Genomic DNA, 18,931 nt, shown 5'->3' on the forward strand with positions numbered 1-18,931 from the left:
GTTGTTCTATTAATATCTTAATAAACATCACATAGAAAAATCTGGCGTGCCAATGTACTTCGATTTCGTCATATTATATGTGCACGGTTCTTCTAGGTGATTCTCCCCCAGCAGAAAAAACTTTTTCTGGTGTTCTGTTTTCATTTCCACCTGAATAAATATTTCTTTCATGTTTGCAACAGCGGCAATTCTTTGTTGAGTCTCTCCATTGGAGCGCCGTGATGGGCGCAACATAAACATTATCTTCATTGTTTTCTCGTGTAACAAAGTTGTCACCATTATCTCGTTCGATTAATATTTTTAGTGGATACACTTTTTGTGCCGCTAGTGTTCCGATTTCACATGGATTAATTCTCTGATAATTATCACTCGGCAGATTCATAAATTTCACATTTTTCAAAGATTTCACAATTTTCACAGATTTCACAATTTTCACAAATCTTGAATCGTCCTCGTGAATGGTGTTTCCGGGGCACCATACGCCTCCGTATGATAATGCGGCATCGTTAATTTCACATTCCATCAGCTCCATATTATGTGCCTGGTTGTCAACCCCTTTCCTTGCGAGTCGTTTCTTTTCGCTTACATTACTTAGCGACAATGTTTCATAATATTCTTCATTTTTATGAAGCTGCTGCACAGAGGTTAACGGTAGCTGTGGCGTTTCTATCACAGCCGTGAAATCCTCTGGCGGATCCTGACGTGAGAACGGTGTCTCCGGTATATCCTCAGGCAGTAATGTGAGGGTGGTTTTCCAACCACCAATGCACTCTGTGCATTTTCATTTTCTTCATTTTTATGAAGCTGCCGCAAAGGGGTTAACGGTAGCTGTAGCTTTTCTATCACAGCCGTGGAATCCTCTAGCGGATCCTGAGGCGAGAACGATGTCTGCTGTTTTTCCTCAGATGGGACTAAGTGGGGGAGCAACGGGATGCTACAAAGGTAAGCTGCCATTACTGCACCCATTTTCTGTGCAGCCTCGTCTTGTTGATTATGGAAGTGCTGTGTAGTCTCTTCTTGTAGACGCTGGAAGCGCCGTTTGCACTCTTCTTGCTCATCTTGATTAAGCCAGAAGCGCCGAGTAGATTCTTCTAGTATGCGGTGGAAACGTCGCGCAGCCTCTTCTTGCCCACGATAGAATGACCGCTTTTGTCTCCGAAGCTCTGCCCCCAATGGTCTAGCGATTTCCTCTATAAATTGTGAGTTATCGCTGTCGTCATGTGACGTCACTAATCCTCCCCCGGATGTAGGTTCTTCGTGGCCTTTCCAGGAGCGCAGTGATAGTGTACACCCTTTTTCTCGGCTCTGTAAGTACCAAGTCTCTTCCCGTTGACGTCGTAAGCGCCAATCTTCTTCTAACTGGCGTTGTAAGCGCCAGTTCTCCTTCTGTAGTGTTCTAACTGGGTCCCAAGTAGAGCGAGAGTTGCCGCTGTCTTCGGGTGCCGGCACTAATCCTCTCCTGGAAGCAGGTGCTTCGGCGCCTTTACAGGAGCGCAGTGACGGTGTCATGTTTCCTGATTTCTGAGGAAAATCCGGCTCGAAGGACCATAAATGTACTGGACACCTACGCCAGTGACATCGACTGTAAAATGCCGATTTCTTCTCGGGGGTACCTTGGGTAAGGATTTGCAATGAAACACAACTTCGCGAATGTCGTCGGACAACTGAGTGATAACAGATAAATATTTATTTGCTTAATTATTTAGTTACATCCATCTGCTGTCCGGTACATCTATAATACCTCTGAGTTCTGCTGTTAAATAAATATTCCATTTTTACACGAAAAACTAAGGATTGTATTATTACTAAATGTGGTCTGTTTATTGCCATAGAACCTAAATTCAGGACACTGGCAAGTCAACACATTTTTGAAAAGTGATACACAGTCATTAAAAGTGACACAAAGGTCTAATATAACTATTTAACTCAGTTTTTTTATCACTTTTTAAGACTTTATATCTCTTTTCAAGAGTATGTTGTAAGTGTATTGAAGTGCCACTAACCTGAGTTGCCCGGTTACCGTTTTTATGAGGTGGTTCGCAAATTCCTATAAGATATAAAATCTGACAAAAGCTAAGTTTTTACACTGTAAAATGACACGAAAGTGCGAAAATTTATTAAAACGGAATTAAAAATTTAATTTTGAAATTCTTCTTAAAGACCCTTCTACGAAATATCTGGATAACATTAAAAATTGCATTAAAATCCCCAATATCAAAAAATGAAATTATAACAAAAAAGCCCATTATAATATTAATTTCGAAAATAAATATATAATGGTAGGTATAAACGGTAATTATATAGATTGGTTCCAACATTCAACTCCAATGCACTTATACTAATACGCAAATATGCGTATTAACTAAATATTCGCTCAAATTAAAACAGTAGAATGTCCGAATATTCATTCATAATAAGATATATCGTAATACGTATTTGACTAATTGCCAAAAGCGTCGCGACCCGTCGTCTTTCGTCTAGCAGTCTAGCCGACGCAACGTCGCGACGCTCCACATTTCTAGTAAGTTGTTAAAGCAAAAATATTACGCATTTTGGCTGTCAAGGAATGTACTCATCGTTAAAAAGTTATCTAAGAATACAATCTTGTGACTTACCATGTTTAAGGAAAGTTTTACGGAAGCCGAAATGTTGCCCTCGCTACGATTATTACGCACTGAGAATGATCTGAACGGCGACTGTACGATCCACATACAAACTATAGTATGACTCTTTCGCAAGAAGAATATCCAACATGACAACTTACGAACTGTTCCCAATTTCAATTCTTAACTATTATTTTGTAACTTGCGCTGTTACCCTATTTTTATTATCACTGTTATTATTTACTATTATTTGAGGTTATAAATGTGAATTAGAGTCAACATTCTTACAAATACGAGTACATCGCGCTGATTACATTTAACTGGGCTATGACATTACATCATTTTAAATCCTACCAACTATCACAGATAAGATAAGACAAGATTTTGGAGATTATCAGAAGTACACTGAAATAAATAACAAAGAAAAGTGTGTCGGGTTTGTGCGTGTGCTTGTGTGCATTAAGTACTTAAGGCGAAGATTAAGGCGATGCCATACGTAGTAATGAAAAATCATGTGTTTTTGGTTTGAAAATTTGGTCGCCTAGAAATGTTTCAGATGCTTTAATTAAATACTGCGAGTAGAATACATCTTGGCCTTTGAAATAATTGAGTATTTTTTGGATAATTCTTTTTATAAGCCCAGAAAAAAATAATGTATAGGCCTATGAAAACTGCTTTAAAGTTCAAAATATTCTACTTACGAACCTATTTTCGGATATGATTTTATTGTATATTGTGACAAATTAAGTTATTTATAAAATGATCGAAAGAAAATGAAATATTTATGCCTGAACATCTACAAAATAAAATAAAAGGCACTTTTTGGCCATGTTTTTTTCTTGCATAAATCAAAACAGGCGGATGGTGTTAAGCGGGAATTTAAACCTTATCGCCATCTACGTAAGGGTTGTTATTGATAGCGGCTCAATTTAAAATATTACACGACGTAGTGCATCGCCTTAATGCCAAATCACCAAAGTACGTTGTGAATACCAAAAAATATGCTTTAGATAAATTTAAGGTTTTCCTATCGTTTCGCTTGAGTGTATAATACAAACAAAAAAATAAATTACTCAAAAAAAATATTTTTTCATTAGAAACGTATGAACGCATAAAGGGAACAACTTTTAAAAAATACAGTATTATAGCTAAGATTATCTGTGACAGTTTCACTTGATTAACGTGTTTGCTTTCCTATAAAATTATTTACAAAATAAATAAAAACCGGTTTTGTGCTTGAAATCGAACGTTTCTAGACTCCATTTGTAAAGCGATTTTAATGCCTTTTACCTACAATATAAGGTATAAAAAGAATATACACATTTTGGCTTGTAGCTTCCTCTTAAGACGAAACACTAAGCAGTAATGAAAAATCGTTTGTTTTTGGTTTGAAAATTTGATCGCTTAGAAATATTGTAGATGCTTTCATTAAATACTGCGAGTAAAACGAAACTTGTTTGTTTGTCCTTTTTAAGCCCAGAAAACTCAATTATCAGGCCCATTAAAACTGCTTTATAGTTAAAAATCTCCTACTTACAAACCGTTTTTCGATAATGGTTTTATTGTATAATGTTAAAAATTAAGTTCTTTAGGAAGGGATGAACTTCACAAAAAAAAGAAACATACTTGTTGGAGACGTTTTTTTTCATGCATAATTTAATTTCATGCGGAATTTAGACCTTATCGCCATCTACATGAGGAGTGTTATTGTTAGCGGCCAGTTCCAAATGTTACACCTGAGTTTAATTTTATCTTACTACAGGTGAAATTGATTAAGTATTTAAATTACAAAATTAACATTTTAAACACTATTTATTCAAAAAGGAAAGACATGTTCAAAACCAATTGTGTCTTCGGGATAAACGTATAATGGAAATTAAGAATTAAAAAAAGACAATCAAGTAAAGACAAGTTAGTACCCTTTATATATTTATTTTATAAATATATTATTAAATATATTTATAAAATTAATTTAATTATCATAAAATAAGTAATTATTGCATAGCAAAAACTTTTACAAATTTATATAACTGAATCAAGGAACTGAATAAACTAAGCTGTTTAAATAAGAAAGATTAAAAAATATATACTCGTATATTATAGTACAGGCATCAATGTGAAAATAAATTTAAAGATTGCTATTTAAAAAAATATTTGGTTATTAATAATATTTAATTGACTATCAACACTTTTTCTAATATTATAGTTTTCTAATTGTAAACCCATTGTATGCGTTTGTAAAATTTTTAACCCTTTATTTATCAAAATAATGATTTGTTTCCAAACTGTATTTGGCAAATTCAGAATATTAATATTAATTATACTTATTATTCAAACACCTTGCTCAGGTGCTCCTTAACTCTAGTATTAAAATTCCAAGTAAGTCTTAGATATATGAAAAAAGTTTTGGATTTTTTACATTTGTGAAAGTAAAAAATATTTCCGATTTTTATTTGCAGGAAAGCTTCGTCAAATTTTTTTTATTGTGAAGATCACTTATTTTATTTAGAATTATAGAAAATATAACAAAACACTAGAATATCTTCATATTTCCTTAAAATATATAAGTATGTTTTTTTAATATTAGAGGGAGAAAATCATTTCTCTGAATATAAGTAGTTATGGGGAAAATACGTAAGACGCATAAATACATATTTTTTAATATTTAATAAAAAATATCTTGAAAGACGATACAACTCACAAAAACATCATTTTGCAAAAAAACAGTGAGTTATTAAGAAAATAGTGTCAGTCGGCGTACGGCGTATTACCCCTGGTACAACTAAGGAGTTCCAGAACGCGGTAGGATGGCATTCCAAGGGTTAAGACGAGACAATATCCTGATATAAAACCAGAATCTTAACGACGTAAGTGAAGCAGCCGTGCACAAAATATTAGACGCGCGGCCCTGGTGTATTAGACAGACCCAAGGTTGAATTTGCCCGATCAAATCTCTAAAATAAAGTGGGAATATTAACGACATAAGTGAAGAAGTCGTGTAAAACAATATTCAGCGCGCGGCCCGGCGTAATGGATGGACCTAAGGTCGACTCTGCGCTCGCAGGCCTAGAAAATTTACCTTTCCGTGGGGTTCATTTTAATTATTTATGATGAACATATTACTAAAATCCAAAATGTTTCTAGAGGGATCCCTCGGGAAGTTACTAATTCATCGTCTAGAAAAATAAAATCTCGTGCTTACAGCTAACTTCATAGTTGAAACACGTTTTATAAAATTTTAAAACCGTTTTACATAAAATATTTTAATGGTAAGTTCCTGTTTTTATCAATTTTAAATATAAATAACTTTCATCGGTAGCGATCCCTCTAGAAGCATTTGAGATTTTAGTAATACGTTCATCATAAATAATCAAAATTTAAATCATCTAATGTCGCCTTAAGGTAGGAGCTTCACCGGTAGCTGAACGGGCCGAGTTATATACTCACGGTGGGTAACCAACCCTTTACAACACTAATAACTTTACTTGGTGAAGAGATCTGTACTATAAAACGTAGGGTTTGAAGCTTGTTACAAATATATAAGTGTTTATCCAAACTCTAAGCATCTTCCCGATCATGAAACAAATCAAATGGCAGAAACTTTAGCTGGAAGAAGCACAACAGCGCGATACGGCTTAACATTTTAAGTCGTGTGAACCGAAATAATAATGTTTGAATGATATTTCACCTGTCTTTCTTCAATACTGATTTTTCTTTTTAACTGGATTGAGCGTAAGAGAATAATTTATAACTGGTCAAATGCAAGAAATCGTGGCAAATGAATGCATATTTAATGCGAGAAAGCAAAACATGTTGTTTGTAAATAAATTAATAAAATCCTTGATAGATTCAATATAAATCAGTTTAGATCAACGGCAGCTCTCATAATCTTCTGGGAGAAAGGGGGAGGCACTAAAAATCAAGGTACTTTAATACTAATTACAAATAATAATGAGAAATGTTATTTTTTGCGAATATTTATGTATATTGCAGTATCATGTTTTATCGGTCTAACATTTCATCATGATTTTCAGTAGTGAGTAGTTTTTTACAGGAATATTTACGATATTACACTTATATAATACTCTAGTACATAATTCGTCAAATTAATGTCACCATGTCATCTAGCAGTAGTGGGCAGTATTTTACAGGAACAATTTAGAATAATTAATTCATTAAATTAATGTCATCCTGTCATCTAGCAGTAGTGGGTAGTTTTTTTACAGGAACATTATACAATAATTAATTCGTCATCTAGCAGTAGTGAGTTGTTGTTTTACAGGAACATTGTACAATAATTAATTCGTCAACTTAATACCATTCTGTCATCTAGCAGTGGTGAGTGACTGTTTTAGAGGAACAACATACACTAATTAATTCGTCAAATTAATGTAATCTTGTCTTCTAGCGGTAGTGAGTAGCTTTTTACGGGAAAAATATAATCTAATTAATTTGTCAAATTAATAGATGAATGAAAATCAAGTGGAGCTAAAACAGAAACCAAAGCCATCTGATGAAGGGCCAAAGGAAATTGACGAGTTCAAAAAGTCTTTGGAATTGGCCGAGCGGCTTCTAAAGAAAATTGGACTCCGCGTGGAGTACGAAGACAGGACTGTGGGACTGAAATGGCTTGTTCAATACCTCTTCTTCCCAGTGTCCTTTATGCAGCTGGTGTCTAGCGTCGCTGGAGAGACTACGTATTTCATTGGGTCTTTAGGAAGAAGCTTGATGGAGGTGACTGCCATTGCTCCGTGCCTCGGCTTCTGCTTGATGGGTCTGTTGCATTATTATTTTATCTTGCTTTTATTGGATCGTCTTCAATTTTTGCTTTAATATTATTACTTTATTCGACACATTATACATCCGCTAAATATGCTGTTATTGGTAATCGTAGTAAGGCAAATGTCAGTCTTTGATATTACTTCTTTCTAGGACTAAGTAAGATGTACGCCGTGACGAGTCACAGATACATGATCCAAGATTTGGTGAATGAGCTGCGAGCCCTCTGGCCGACTGGAGAAATCTCAGAGGAGAATCGTATTATAATGACCAAAGCTCTCAGAACGGTATACCTAACTACTACAAGTAAGTTTCCCGGCTAAGTTGGAAATTTTATCTTTCAATTATTGGTTTTCTTCATCTGTGACCCTTGTGTGCTTGCTTACAGTTGAGACTGCCATCTTTGTCATGCTGATCTTCATGTTCAACCTGAATCCAATAATTCCTATGTCCATTGACTTTGCAACGACTGGAACTTATCAGAATACTTTGCCGTATTTCATCTGGTATCCATTCGATTCACTCGCCAATGGAGTATACCATCTAATTTTTATCTATCAAAATTGGTCAGGTAAATTACACAAGTTTTCATATTTAATTACTTCAGCCAGAAAGTTACCATTACATTTAGAGTTTGTTCAATGTTTCTGAGTTTCATCTTATTTCATTTTATAATTATAAAATGAATTGTTGAACAAAGGGGAGGCAATTTCAGATAAGGCTTGACGGAAAAGATGATTTTTGTTTAGAAAGGGGCAGCCAAAAAATGTGTGAACTAAAGTTCCCACTTCTAGTCCACAGAAAGTACAATGTAAGGTACCAAGAACATGAATTTAAAAAAATATATATGAGAAGGAACGGAGCAATGTCCAATTCTTATTCTTAAGACAGGAAATTAATGTTTTTGAAAAAAATTGGGAGGGATTGTTGCAACCACGGTTTTGATGGGATATCCAACATTTTGAGTTTTTATGATTTTAAAATAGTTGCAAGACTGTCCGAAACTTTGGCTCAAGTAGAAGGACAAAAGCACAAAATGGTTAAATACCCTGATATAATTTGATTAATATTTTTGTCTTTTTGTTTCCTTCGTGTACAGGTCTGATAGCCGTTTTGGCGATAACAGGAATCGACTGCCTGTTCCAAGCATCTTGCTCCCACATCTGTATGCTACTTCAACTGCTGCAGGTAGAACTGCGAGACGTCATACCAGAACCTGAAGTTGACGCTGAAATTGAGGAGTTGGACGATGTGGTATGCGTCGAGAAACTGATGAGAATAATAGAGAAGCACCAGAAACTGCTCAGGTAAGTAATAACCTAGCAATAGTGGTTGATAGCCACTTACTGATATATAATAGTCAATTCCACTTTCAAATCCTACCTTACTAATAAAAAAAACACTTACCAACCGTTAAACGGTGTTGTACAAGTACAACACAAGTAAGAAGAATTTTTACAAATAAGTAAGCTTGTTAATTTTCACTGATAAAGTATGTCTTTCTGTGCCGCGAAAGAACTTGCCTCGCCCATTTTATCAAACTGACGCATGATTTTCCCGTCTTGAAAAAGTGAGGTTATTTCTGTTATATTTATATTTTAAATTTTGGCGTAGATGTTTGGAGTAAGAATATACGCGTTTTTTTTAATATTCTATTAAAAAAAATATATAGGCTTACTAATAAAATTTAAAAAAACACTTCCTAACCGTTAAACGGTTTTTCAGTTTTTTTGTTTAGTTTTTTAATAAATACTGTACATAAATACATATACAATACTATATACACAATATATAATAGGTACTGTATAAATTTCTTTAACTGAAATGCGAATTATAAATAATTTTTTACTGTACTTTTCATTAAAATAATGCATGTGTCGCATATGTAGGTAATTTCAATTCAAATCTATCTAATAATTCATGTCATTCAGTAATGTTTACGTACACTCAATGAATCAATTTTTGAAAAACACAATGCAACCAGATAAATATTATAAGATTGATTTTGCAGTTTATAAGAAAAGCGTATCATGATTTTTTTCTGAATCCGTTCTATTTTGTTTGTAAATAATATTTTTGCAATGCATAAATGGAGACCACATAGTCGACACAAGACACAAACTTTAAATGGCTACATACATGTGCAAAGTATAGTTGTTTGACATGACGATATTCGTGAATTATTTTGTATTTCTTGTTATTGATCCAGGCATACTGGCTGCTTTATTTATTATAACATTTATAGTGTTGCTTACTATTGTTCTCATTTAAGAGATAATTTATTATATTGGACCTAAATGCGACTCTTGAGGTACACCATTTGTGGCCATGAATTTGTATGACAGGTTAGAATTCTATTAGTTGGGTTTTACTTGGGTTGAGTTTACTTTATCCATTCCAATAATTTACCCTGTATTCCTATTTTGATAAGTTTATTGAGAAGAATTTTATGATTTACTTTGTCAAATGCTTTTACGAAGTGTTAAGTACGAAGTTTGGGAAATATTTTGTAGTCTGAAATAAACTCCTTTCGATTTTAAGTGTTTAAAGTCATTACTAAACCATTTGGGAAACTATGAGGGTTTGATTTCGATTGAGGGTGTACGTATTTATCGATAGCCGTGTTGGTGATGAATTAGAAAGATTTAAGATTATGTTTAAAAATTTTGTTATTGTCTAAATAATACCGAACTGCACTTTCTTTGATTATAATGGTTGGAACGGGGAGAAGGGGGACTATTTATTTACTTATTTATTAAACGCCATAAAAGGCTTTTACAGTAATGTGAAACATGGGATTATAAGTACACAGTTCAGGGCTGTCAGAGACTTGACAATTAGAAATAGCATTTTTCATTAAAATAATACATCCACAAGCAGTTTTTATTGATGCTATACATATACATTTCACATATATGTATATATGTGGAATGTATATGTATAGAACACCATATATATGTTACACATAAAGAAGAACACAACAGTCAGTATGATGCAGTACAAACAGACATTTAACATTTCACAAACATATCAATTACATTCATAACCAAGTATTTTTGCCTTGATGCAAGACGGTGAGGTTTTGAAAATATCAAAAAGGTCTGTATACGTGTTGGCAGTGCGGTGAAAACGCGCCAACGGTGAATGATACAAATAGTTAGTGCTATGATTGTCACTGTGGAAAAGATGGTGGAGTCGAGTTGATTTAACAGGGACACGAAAATTTATAACACTTAACATTTGAGGGCAGTCTATGAGATTGTTCAGTAATTTAAAAAGTATAAGAATGTCATTAATAGTTCGCCGGGTAGAAAGAAGTGGTAGATTTAGACCAGACATTAATGTATTATAGCAGATATCAATTACAGGCTGTCTCAATTTGAATTGAACGTATCGAAGAAATTTTCTTTGTACTTTCTCCAAGCGGTGTAAGTTACAGGTATAAATCGGAGACCATACAGGAGATGCATATTCTAGGTGCGATCTCACAAGAGAGCAGTAGAGTAATTTAATTGACTCAATGTTTTGAAAAGTCCTTGTGTTACGCATTACAAAACCTAGAATTTGCATGGCCTTATTGGAAATTGTTTCACAGTGACGATCAAAGGTAAGTTTTCTGTCAAAAATAACACCAAGGTCTTTGATAAATGGTACTAATGCAATTTCATTATTGTTAATTGAATACGATATGGTTATTGGAGTCCGTGAACGGTAAAAACACATGTGGAAACACTTTTTTACGTTTAGGAATAATTTGTTTATTTCACACCAGCTAGCAAGTCTATCTATATTATGCTGAAGGATAAGTGCATCATTTAAACATTTTATAATCTTAAAAAGCTTTAGGTCATCTGCAAATAGAATGAATTTGACATTTTCGAAACATAAAGATAAATCATTTATAAACAATACGAAGAGAAGTGGGCCCAGATGAGAGCCTTGAGGAACTCCAGATGTTACTTTAAATTTATATGAGACTTTATTATTTAATTTTACCATCAGTTCGCGGTTACAGAGGTAACTATTCAACCATTTTAGGAATGATCCATGTATACCAAGGGCTTGCAGTTTCGCGAGAAGGATATTAATATTTAACTTATCAAAGGCTTTTGAAAAGTCAGTATATATTGAATCTACTTGTGCACGAGACGTGAAAGCTTCACAGATATAGTGTTCATACAATAGAAGATTGGTTGTGGTAGACCGACCGGTCACAAAACCATGCTGTTCTGGAGTAATAATATGCCTAAACTTAACAGCAATTTTATCTAAGACAATACTTTCAAACATTTTCGGGGTGGTAGACAGTATGCAAATTGGTCTATAATTTAAAACACAATTTTTATCACCTGATTTAAATACAGGTGTCAAGTGATTAAGTTTCCAAGGATCAGGATATATTCCAGTTTGAAGTGAAAGATTGAATATGTGTTGAAGTGGAGCTGCTATAAACTGAGCGCATTCCTTTATGAATACCGGTGGAATTTTGTCAGAACCTGACCCCTTCTTACAATCTAGAGATCTGATCTTTGTATTAACATCATCCAGAGAAATGTGGCATGTTGATATGTCAGTTACATTGGTGTATTTAAATTCAGGTATAGTTACATTATCATTTTTCTGTTCATAAACACTTGAGAAATGATCAGCAAAGAGGTCAACTATTTCTTGATCACTGTCAGCATGTTTTCGCCCTGAATACATTGATCGAGGACAGCCGTTGTTGTCTTTAAGAGAATTCACATAATTCCAAAAATGTTTTGGATTTGGTTGATAGTCTGCTCTACATCTGTAATATAATCTGAATAGCATTTTTTAGATAGACTTTTACATTTATTTCGTAAAACAGAAAAAATTTTATAGCAGTCAGTGGAGTTATCGGATTTAAAGTTAATGTGGGCAATTTTTTTACATTGAATGAGTTTTTTTAGTTCAGTACTAACCCATTTTGGGTAACAGTCGTTACGTTTTACAATAGAAGTTGGTATGCAATTTTCAATAGTATCATAAAGGTTTGAATTGAACACATTTGTTGCTTCTTCTACGTTTGTAGACATAAAAATGCGGGACCAATTGAGCGAAGAAAGATATAACCGCACTTGATTATAATCGGCTTTCTTGTAGTTTAGTTCGTGAACGGGAGGTTGGGGACTAAGGAGTTCAATGGGTGCCAAATAAATGGTCGCTTGTAAAGGGGGATGATGAGAGTCAATGGATACTATTGATTCACGCGATTCGCTGACATTACTATTATTTATGTTTGATATGACAAGGTCAAGAATTCTGTCATTTATATTTTTAACATGATTTAATTGTTTAAGGTTGAGAAAGTTGATGATATCAATGATTAATTGGGCTTTAGCAGAAATGGGATTTGAAGACTCGGTGGGTTGTACCCAGTTTACATTTGGGAGATTAAAATCCCCAAAAATTATTAATTTTGCATCAGGATATTTCAATTTCAAAGATTCAATTTCATCACAATGTTTACAATACACATCAGCACTAACTTGGGGGGGGATATACACACACACAATTATTATTTTTGTTGCTTTGAGTTTCACTAATATAGCTATTTGTTCAATGTTTTTATTTTTTAGTTTTAATAGTTTTGAATGGAACATCTTTCTGATCGATATTAAAACCCCGCCGCCAATAATATTTTCACGATCCAGCCGGTAAACATCGTAGTTGGTGAAGCCTAATTCAGGGGAAGATATATTTTCATGAAGCCAGGTTTCTGTTAGGCAGTACACATCGTTATTTATCGTTGGAATATTACACCTTAGGGTGTTGAGCTTGGTACGCAAACCTCTAACATTTTGGTAGTAAAATGTTAGTTTCGTGGGGAGTTTTTTGTATTTACAATAACAGGTTTATTGTTCTTATATTTGATTGTGAGACCTATTTCACCGTCTCGGGTTCTTTGGTCTAGGGTTAATCGTAAATTGGCGAGATAATTTCTTTGGGCTGGAGTTTGGTCGGAATAAATTTTAATGCCAGGGTACTCTGTTATGCTATTTTTTTTTCGCAAAATATCAATGGCTTGGGTGGGATTGTCAAGCATCACTTTTAGAGGTCTGGGTTTGTCCGTTTTTTTTATCCCCAGACGAAAGGTTGTGATGTTGGCCTTGGTGATGGTTGAGTTTATGGCCGTTAGTGTATTTGATATTTTTGATTTACATAATTTACTGAAGGATATAAATGCGAGGTATAAAATATGGTGATTAGAATTAACTACAGGGCTTTCTAATAAGAGGTATTATTTTGAATAGCCCGCTATTTCTGTAGATGTTACTTTTGAAGCTGTCATTTTTTGACATTTGACAAGTAGAAACTACGTCATTAATAAAAAATGGAACGATACACGCTTCAACAACGCTTTGAAATTATTAGAATTCACTTGAGTGAATCAATTGCAAATCATCTTGAGTGATGGTGCCTATTTCCACCTCGGTGGCTTCGTCAACAAGCAAAATTGTTGCGTCTGGGACTCAACAATTGGGAGTTATTGTTGAAAAGCCTCTCTATCCTCAACGTGTGACTGTTTGGTGCGGTTTATGGTCCGGCGGAGTCATTGGACCTTACTTTTTCGAAAATGAGGCTGGAGCAACAGTTACGGTGAATGGATTGCGCTATTGAGAGATAATTAATGATTTTTTATGGCTGGAATTGGATGGTATTGATCTGGACAGCGTTTACTTTCAACAAGACGGCGCTACGTGCCACACAAGCAACGAAACCATTGATATTTTACGATTGAATATCAAAATAACATCTCTTATTGGAAAACCCTGTACATTATCAATTTGACTAAGACCAAGGAAATTTGACATGTTTATATTTTGAGATATTAAAATTGGTTGTTGGATTATTAATTTGGGTAATCCAATTGACTGTTAATGTGTGAATTTTTACGTACCTACACGTTTATTTACCAAATGCATAAAATTTACACCAAGTTTATTAGTAAGGCTGCGTTTTGGAGGATGACGCTAATCGGATAGTACAAGTAGCGGTGTGCCGATGACTATTCAAGCTGCTGGTTCACTGATTGTATTAGAGAAAATATGAACATATCATGCGGTAATTACTAATTACTCCAATTAGATAACTTCGAAATCAGCTTTTTCTAGTTACACACAAAAAATCCTTATATTATTTCCTCGCTCATGAGCCTGTATGCCACAACATTAATTATTATATATTTGGAGCCGGGATAACGTACTGTATCAGCTAATTAATTTTTTATTTCAATTGCAGTTTATGCGAAGATCTGGAGACCACCTACAGTTTCGACATTTTTGTGAATGTAATAGCTGCTTCTCTTGTCATCTGCACGGTCGGATTTCAATCAATCGTAAGAATTATTTTATCTTTTTATCCATTATATCCATGGCAGACCAATCAAAAACTAACTGTCAAAGTCAGAGTCTGTAAAAACCAATAGATCATAAGATCACTGTAATCAATAATATTCGGATGATTTGTATTTTTATGTAGCACCGTTTTCATGAAGAATAATCTCAAGGGCGATCTGTTCGGACTGTTAGATGTTAGGAATTATCAGCGCCTTGACAATTCGTAAACATTTATTTAATAATAAAAATAAATAAAGTAAAAATTGACGATTACAAGACGAATGCTTGCATCTTGCGTAGAAACAATGAAATCTGTGTCCACGAAGCGGCAACGTCACGTCAGCCGCTTGTCATGCGTTCGTAATGCGGTGCGCGCGGCAACATGTCCCTACTCGACCGACAGCATTGCAGTATTTTGTCTTTGTATCAGTGGTCCAACAGTAGAGACTAAATTTTGGTACGTATGTTTAGTTATTCGGTTAAATGATTGAAATACAGAATCATCTTCTGATAACTCTCTGGCAGCAACAAACAATCTACAATTTATATTTATTTCGATGTATGGATGAATCCAGTACTTTCTTCGCCTGTTTCGTCGTCTTCTAATAAAATTGTATGCTATAATCACTTCATCGTCATCACTTGACATTTTCACAAGAAAATACGTGCTTTCTCGATGCTAGTTGAAAGAAAACTGAGACGTTTTGTAACGTGACTGACTATTGCATGAAGCAGCGTGGACATAACAAATATGCAAAATACGCCTATCTTAATTTGTAGGTTACATGCATCCTACAAAAGACGATTGTGTGGACAATGGGCATATACAGCAAAGATATTTGTCGGTTGGTTGATAACTGCCTCGAAAGCTAGCCGCGTGGTTTGTGTGCGAAAATTCGGTTTCATGTAAGAGAGACAATACACAAGATGTGGATCCCGTGTACCAGTCTTTCTGGCCGTTTTCTTAGATTTTACGTTACTTTAATGTATTACATCTTAATTTTCAGGTCGGTAATCCCGTCGACCTAATAAAGTTCTTCTTGTTCCTGTGTGCCTGCGTGTTTCAGACTCTGATTCTCAGCTACTACGGCAACTTGCTCATTGACAGGGTGAGAACAACACACACATAGCTATTTAAAAAAAACTTAGTAAAAAATCCAGCCTTCAAACACAAATAACAAAAACTGCATCAAGTCAGGCAAGGAAGAGATTCCATAAAAAAAAAACTGGAAAATGAAGAATAACATATACGCGTACCACACTCAAATCTACTCTTTGTCTATTTTTATATTAGAGGTGATTTATCACCATCAAATAACGTAAAACAAAAATTGCAATATGTAGACCTCAGAATAGGTATAATTCCCAGTGAGATCTATCGAATAACAAAAATAAATAATGTGTAACTCTTTTTCAAAATTTCAACTTAAATAACAATAACATTTGTTTTGAAATGTTTGAAATCCATGATGATGAAGACTGGCGAAATAGCGGATGCCGCGTACAACTGCCGTTGGTACATGGCCGGACCTCACTTCAGGGCCAATATTCTCCAGATTATGGAAAGGTAAAAACACAACCTATGTTCTGTCAGATTTTCAACTTGATACACCGTTTTGTTTGTTGATTAATATTATTTATTATTGCACATTATCAGTGGCGGTTTGTAATCACAAAAATGGGTGGTGCGCTAAAAACAGTGCCCGAATCCGAATGTCGTTTGAATCACATGTCGCCACTGGTCACTTTGATTTTTCACAAGTAGTACCACATGGTGTACATGACATTGTAAAGGTCTTATTTCGAGGGTCTTAGTTATAAAAAATGTAGATGGCATTTTGGCCTCGGGTAACATTTTTTTTTCATTCCATAACAAAAAAAACATTGTCCCTTAGTTTCCATTGGTAAGGGAACGGGACGGTGAAAATCAAGAGTGGTGCAGACGTTTCAGTTTTAGTTGATCAACTCTCTGTTAAATGACACTTGAAGGTATATTGACAAGTGTGAATCCTCATTCAACAAATTTAATTAAGTCTTTAGTTGGTTGTGCAAATTGTGCATCTAAAACTGAAATGTCAGAACGCGGCAAAAGGTTCTTGTCAGTGGTGACATTTGATATTGTTTACCAAAACTCTCTTTCAGGGCTCAAAAACCGTCGCACGTGACTGCCCTGGGCTTTGCCGATATATCTCTGATTTCCTTCACAGCGGTGAGAATTTATTTATTTATTTTAAAGTAGATCCACTAAACGAGGCGAATGCCCGTATAATGGTAGTAACGTAATAAAAATATAAATAAAATGATTTAACAAAAAAACTAACAAAAATAATTCCAGCAACAAAGTAAATAATAATAAAATATTACTATTTGTTATTTCGGCTACTGGCATTATACTTAGCTCTCTCATTCAAAATTTAGGCGTATTAGATCTGTCAAAGAATTTATGCATAAAAATGCAAAATCAGTGAAAATAAATACATGTAGAATTACGAAAGATTTTTTTAAATATTTATATTGAGGGATCAGTAGGATTTATTAGTCCAATTAGAAGTTCTACCGAGTCGAACCCTCTGATAGGAAAATATCTGGAGTCGGTGAATTATTTTCCTATTTGATCTCTGGTGATTTGACGTGTTGTTTTTGTATTATTTTGTATTTATTATGCATAAATAATGCACTTGCATAATGTGGATTGACTAGATGATCATTTGTGGAAAAGGTGTGGAAGGGTTTAAGGTTTTTTTAATATTTTTTACATACATCAAGGATTGTTTTTTGCCTCCGCGTAGTTAATGGAGCACTAAATGTTTAGTGTTGTTGAAACGCTCAGTAGCGTCCCTTTGGACAAGAAAATTAAAAATTCTAAATCAGGATGGTTTCATGTATGTATTTTTGAATTTCAAAAACCTGCCATTCATTGTGAATTTGGTTTTCATCGGGTCTAGATGAAGATCCGATTTTACGTTCAAAATTTCATAATTTAATTTAAAAGATGCCCATTGTTTTGATGGATTGATCTGCTAACTATATGAGGTACTATTTTCAGGAAGGCATCACTTTCAGGTGCATCTTTCTATATACATTTTGGCAATTTCTTATCATAATCCTTAAGGTAATAATACACCAAGTGCATAAATTGCTTTTATTAATTCAAAGGGTAGAAAGTGCGCCTTGTTTGGTACTGTTTAACAAGCACGTGGCTGGCGGATTCGGGTGCCAGAGATGTCATGTTGGATAACAGCAGAATTCAAGTAATCTGCTTCTCCAAGTTCAATCCTCTTCATATACTCATATCCTTCACTATCTCCATCACTATCCGTTGTCAGTATGACGAGTTCCATCAGTCTTTTGGCTGCAGGGGAGATGACACATCTACTCAACGCGTTGATGTGAAAGTCAGGGTTGATCGATGTTAAATGCATCCAATGGCGACACAATACAAAAAGACATGTCATTGTCTCACAAAATTAATCAAAATGTGGCAAGTAGCAAGCACTCTAAGATATAAGACCGGACGGCGTGTATGTACATCAATGTTGCGGCGAATACAATAATTCTGCAAGTTATCAAAGTGACGGGTGTGACTGCTATGATAGCATACGCTCACTCGCTTATATTAAAGAAAAATAAGAAAATGACTGTAGAATGTTCTTCTTATACTTTTGTGTTGCTAAGTTCACCATCACACTTTCACTAATGGCGGCGTAAATCTTCGGGAAACAATCGGAAATAATTGTATTATCTAAAATAATAATGATAAATACGTGTATTTACGAATGAATTGTTATTCTTTGGCTTTTTATAATGTTTGCCGTATAATGCAAATACTTTCTCATCTCACAAGTGGGCATTTTGATTCTTTTTATGCAATTTAGTTAGAGTTAGAGATGGCACACGACCTTACAGTTTAGTAGGTAAGTACTAAAAATGCATAAACGAAAGTACGATAGTTAGCGTATCTTTCGGGTTGCCACTTTCGAGATCTCTACAACATGTCTATAGTTTGTAATGTCATCGGATGCATCCTGTTATTTTGTATAATACCCATGCTCATATTGCAGATCCTGGGAAGATCCTGGTCCTACTTCACTCTGCTTAGAACTATCTACGATCCCACCGACCAAGAAACTGAAGAGATTCCGGTCGAATTTTAAATAACACGTTTAAATTATTAACCTTCCAGAACCC

General features: G+C 34.5%; 2 protein-coding genes across 3 annotated transcripts in view; one reads left to right on the forward strand and one right to left on the reverse strand.

Annotated features, from left to right (window-relative positions):
• The window catches only part of LOC149416787 (UDP-glucosyltransferase 2-like), a 30,783-nt gene extending 28,063 nt beyond the window's left edge, over positions 1-2,720 (reverse strand). For both annotated transcript variants that reach the window (XM_089640956.1, XM_089640957.1), the window contains exon 1: positions 2,616-2,720. In XM_089640956.1, coding sequence (XP_089497082.1) covers positions 2,616-2,711 — 96 coding nt within the window. In that variant the 5' untranslated portion in view covers positions 2,712-2,720. The remainder of the gene's footprint in view (positions 1-2,615) is intronic.
• LOC149416788 (odorant receptor 4-like) lies at positions 2,485-18,931 on the forward strand. The gene is made up of 10 exons (XM_089640958.1): positions 2,485-2,521; positions 7,071-7,377; positions 7,536-7,688; positions 7,771-7,953; positions 8,482-8,689; positions 14,646-14,742; positions 15,751-15,852; positions 16,222-16,310; positions 16,886-16,952; positions 18,805-18,931. Exons 2-10 carry the CDS (start codon positions 7,071-7,073, stop codon positions 18,895-18,897), a joined length of 1,299 nt encoding a protein of 432 aa, XP_089497084.1. The 5' UTR covers positions 2,485-2,521; the 3' UTR covers positions 18,898-18,931.

Source organism: Hesperophylax consimilis, chromosome 16 (assembly GCF_061612785.1).
Source record: "Hesperophylax consimilis isolate HC1 chromosome 16, BYU_Hcon_1.0, whole genome shotgun sequence".
In the NCBI taxonomy this organism is placed as follows: Eukaryota; Metazoa; Arthropoda; class Insecta; order Trichoptera; family Limnephilidae; genus Hesperophylax; species Hesperophylax consimilis.

What these genes read in the sequence shown, in the direction of transcription:
- LOC149416788 (XM_089640958.1), top strand. Translation starts at nt 7,071, where the DNA reads ATGAATGAAAATCAAGTGGAGCTAAAACAGAAACCAAAGCCATCTGAT. An exon ending in GGTATACCTAACTACTACAA is followed by an intron (nt 7,689 to 7,770) that starts GTAAGTTTCCCG and finishes GCTTGCTTACAG; the next exon opens with TTGAGACTGCCATCTTTGTC. An exon ending in ATTCTCCAGATTATGGAAAG is followed by an intron (nt 16,311 to 16,885) that starts GTAAAAACACAA and finishes ACTCTCTTTCAG; the next exon opens with GGCTCAAAAACCGTCGCACG.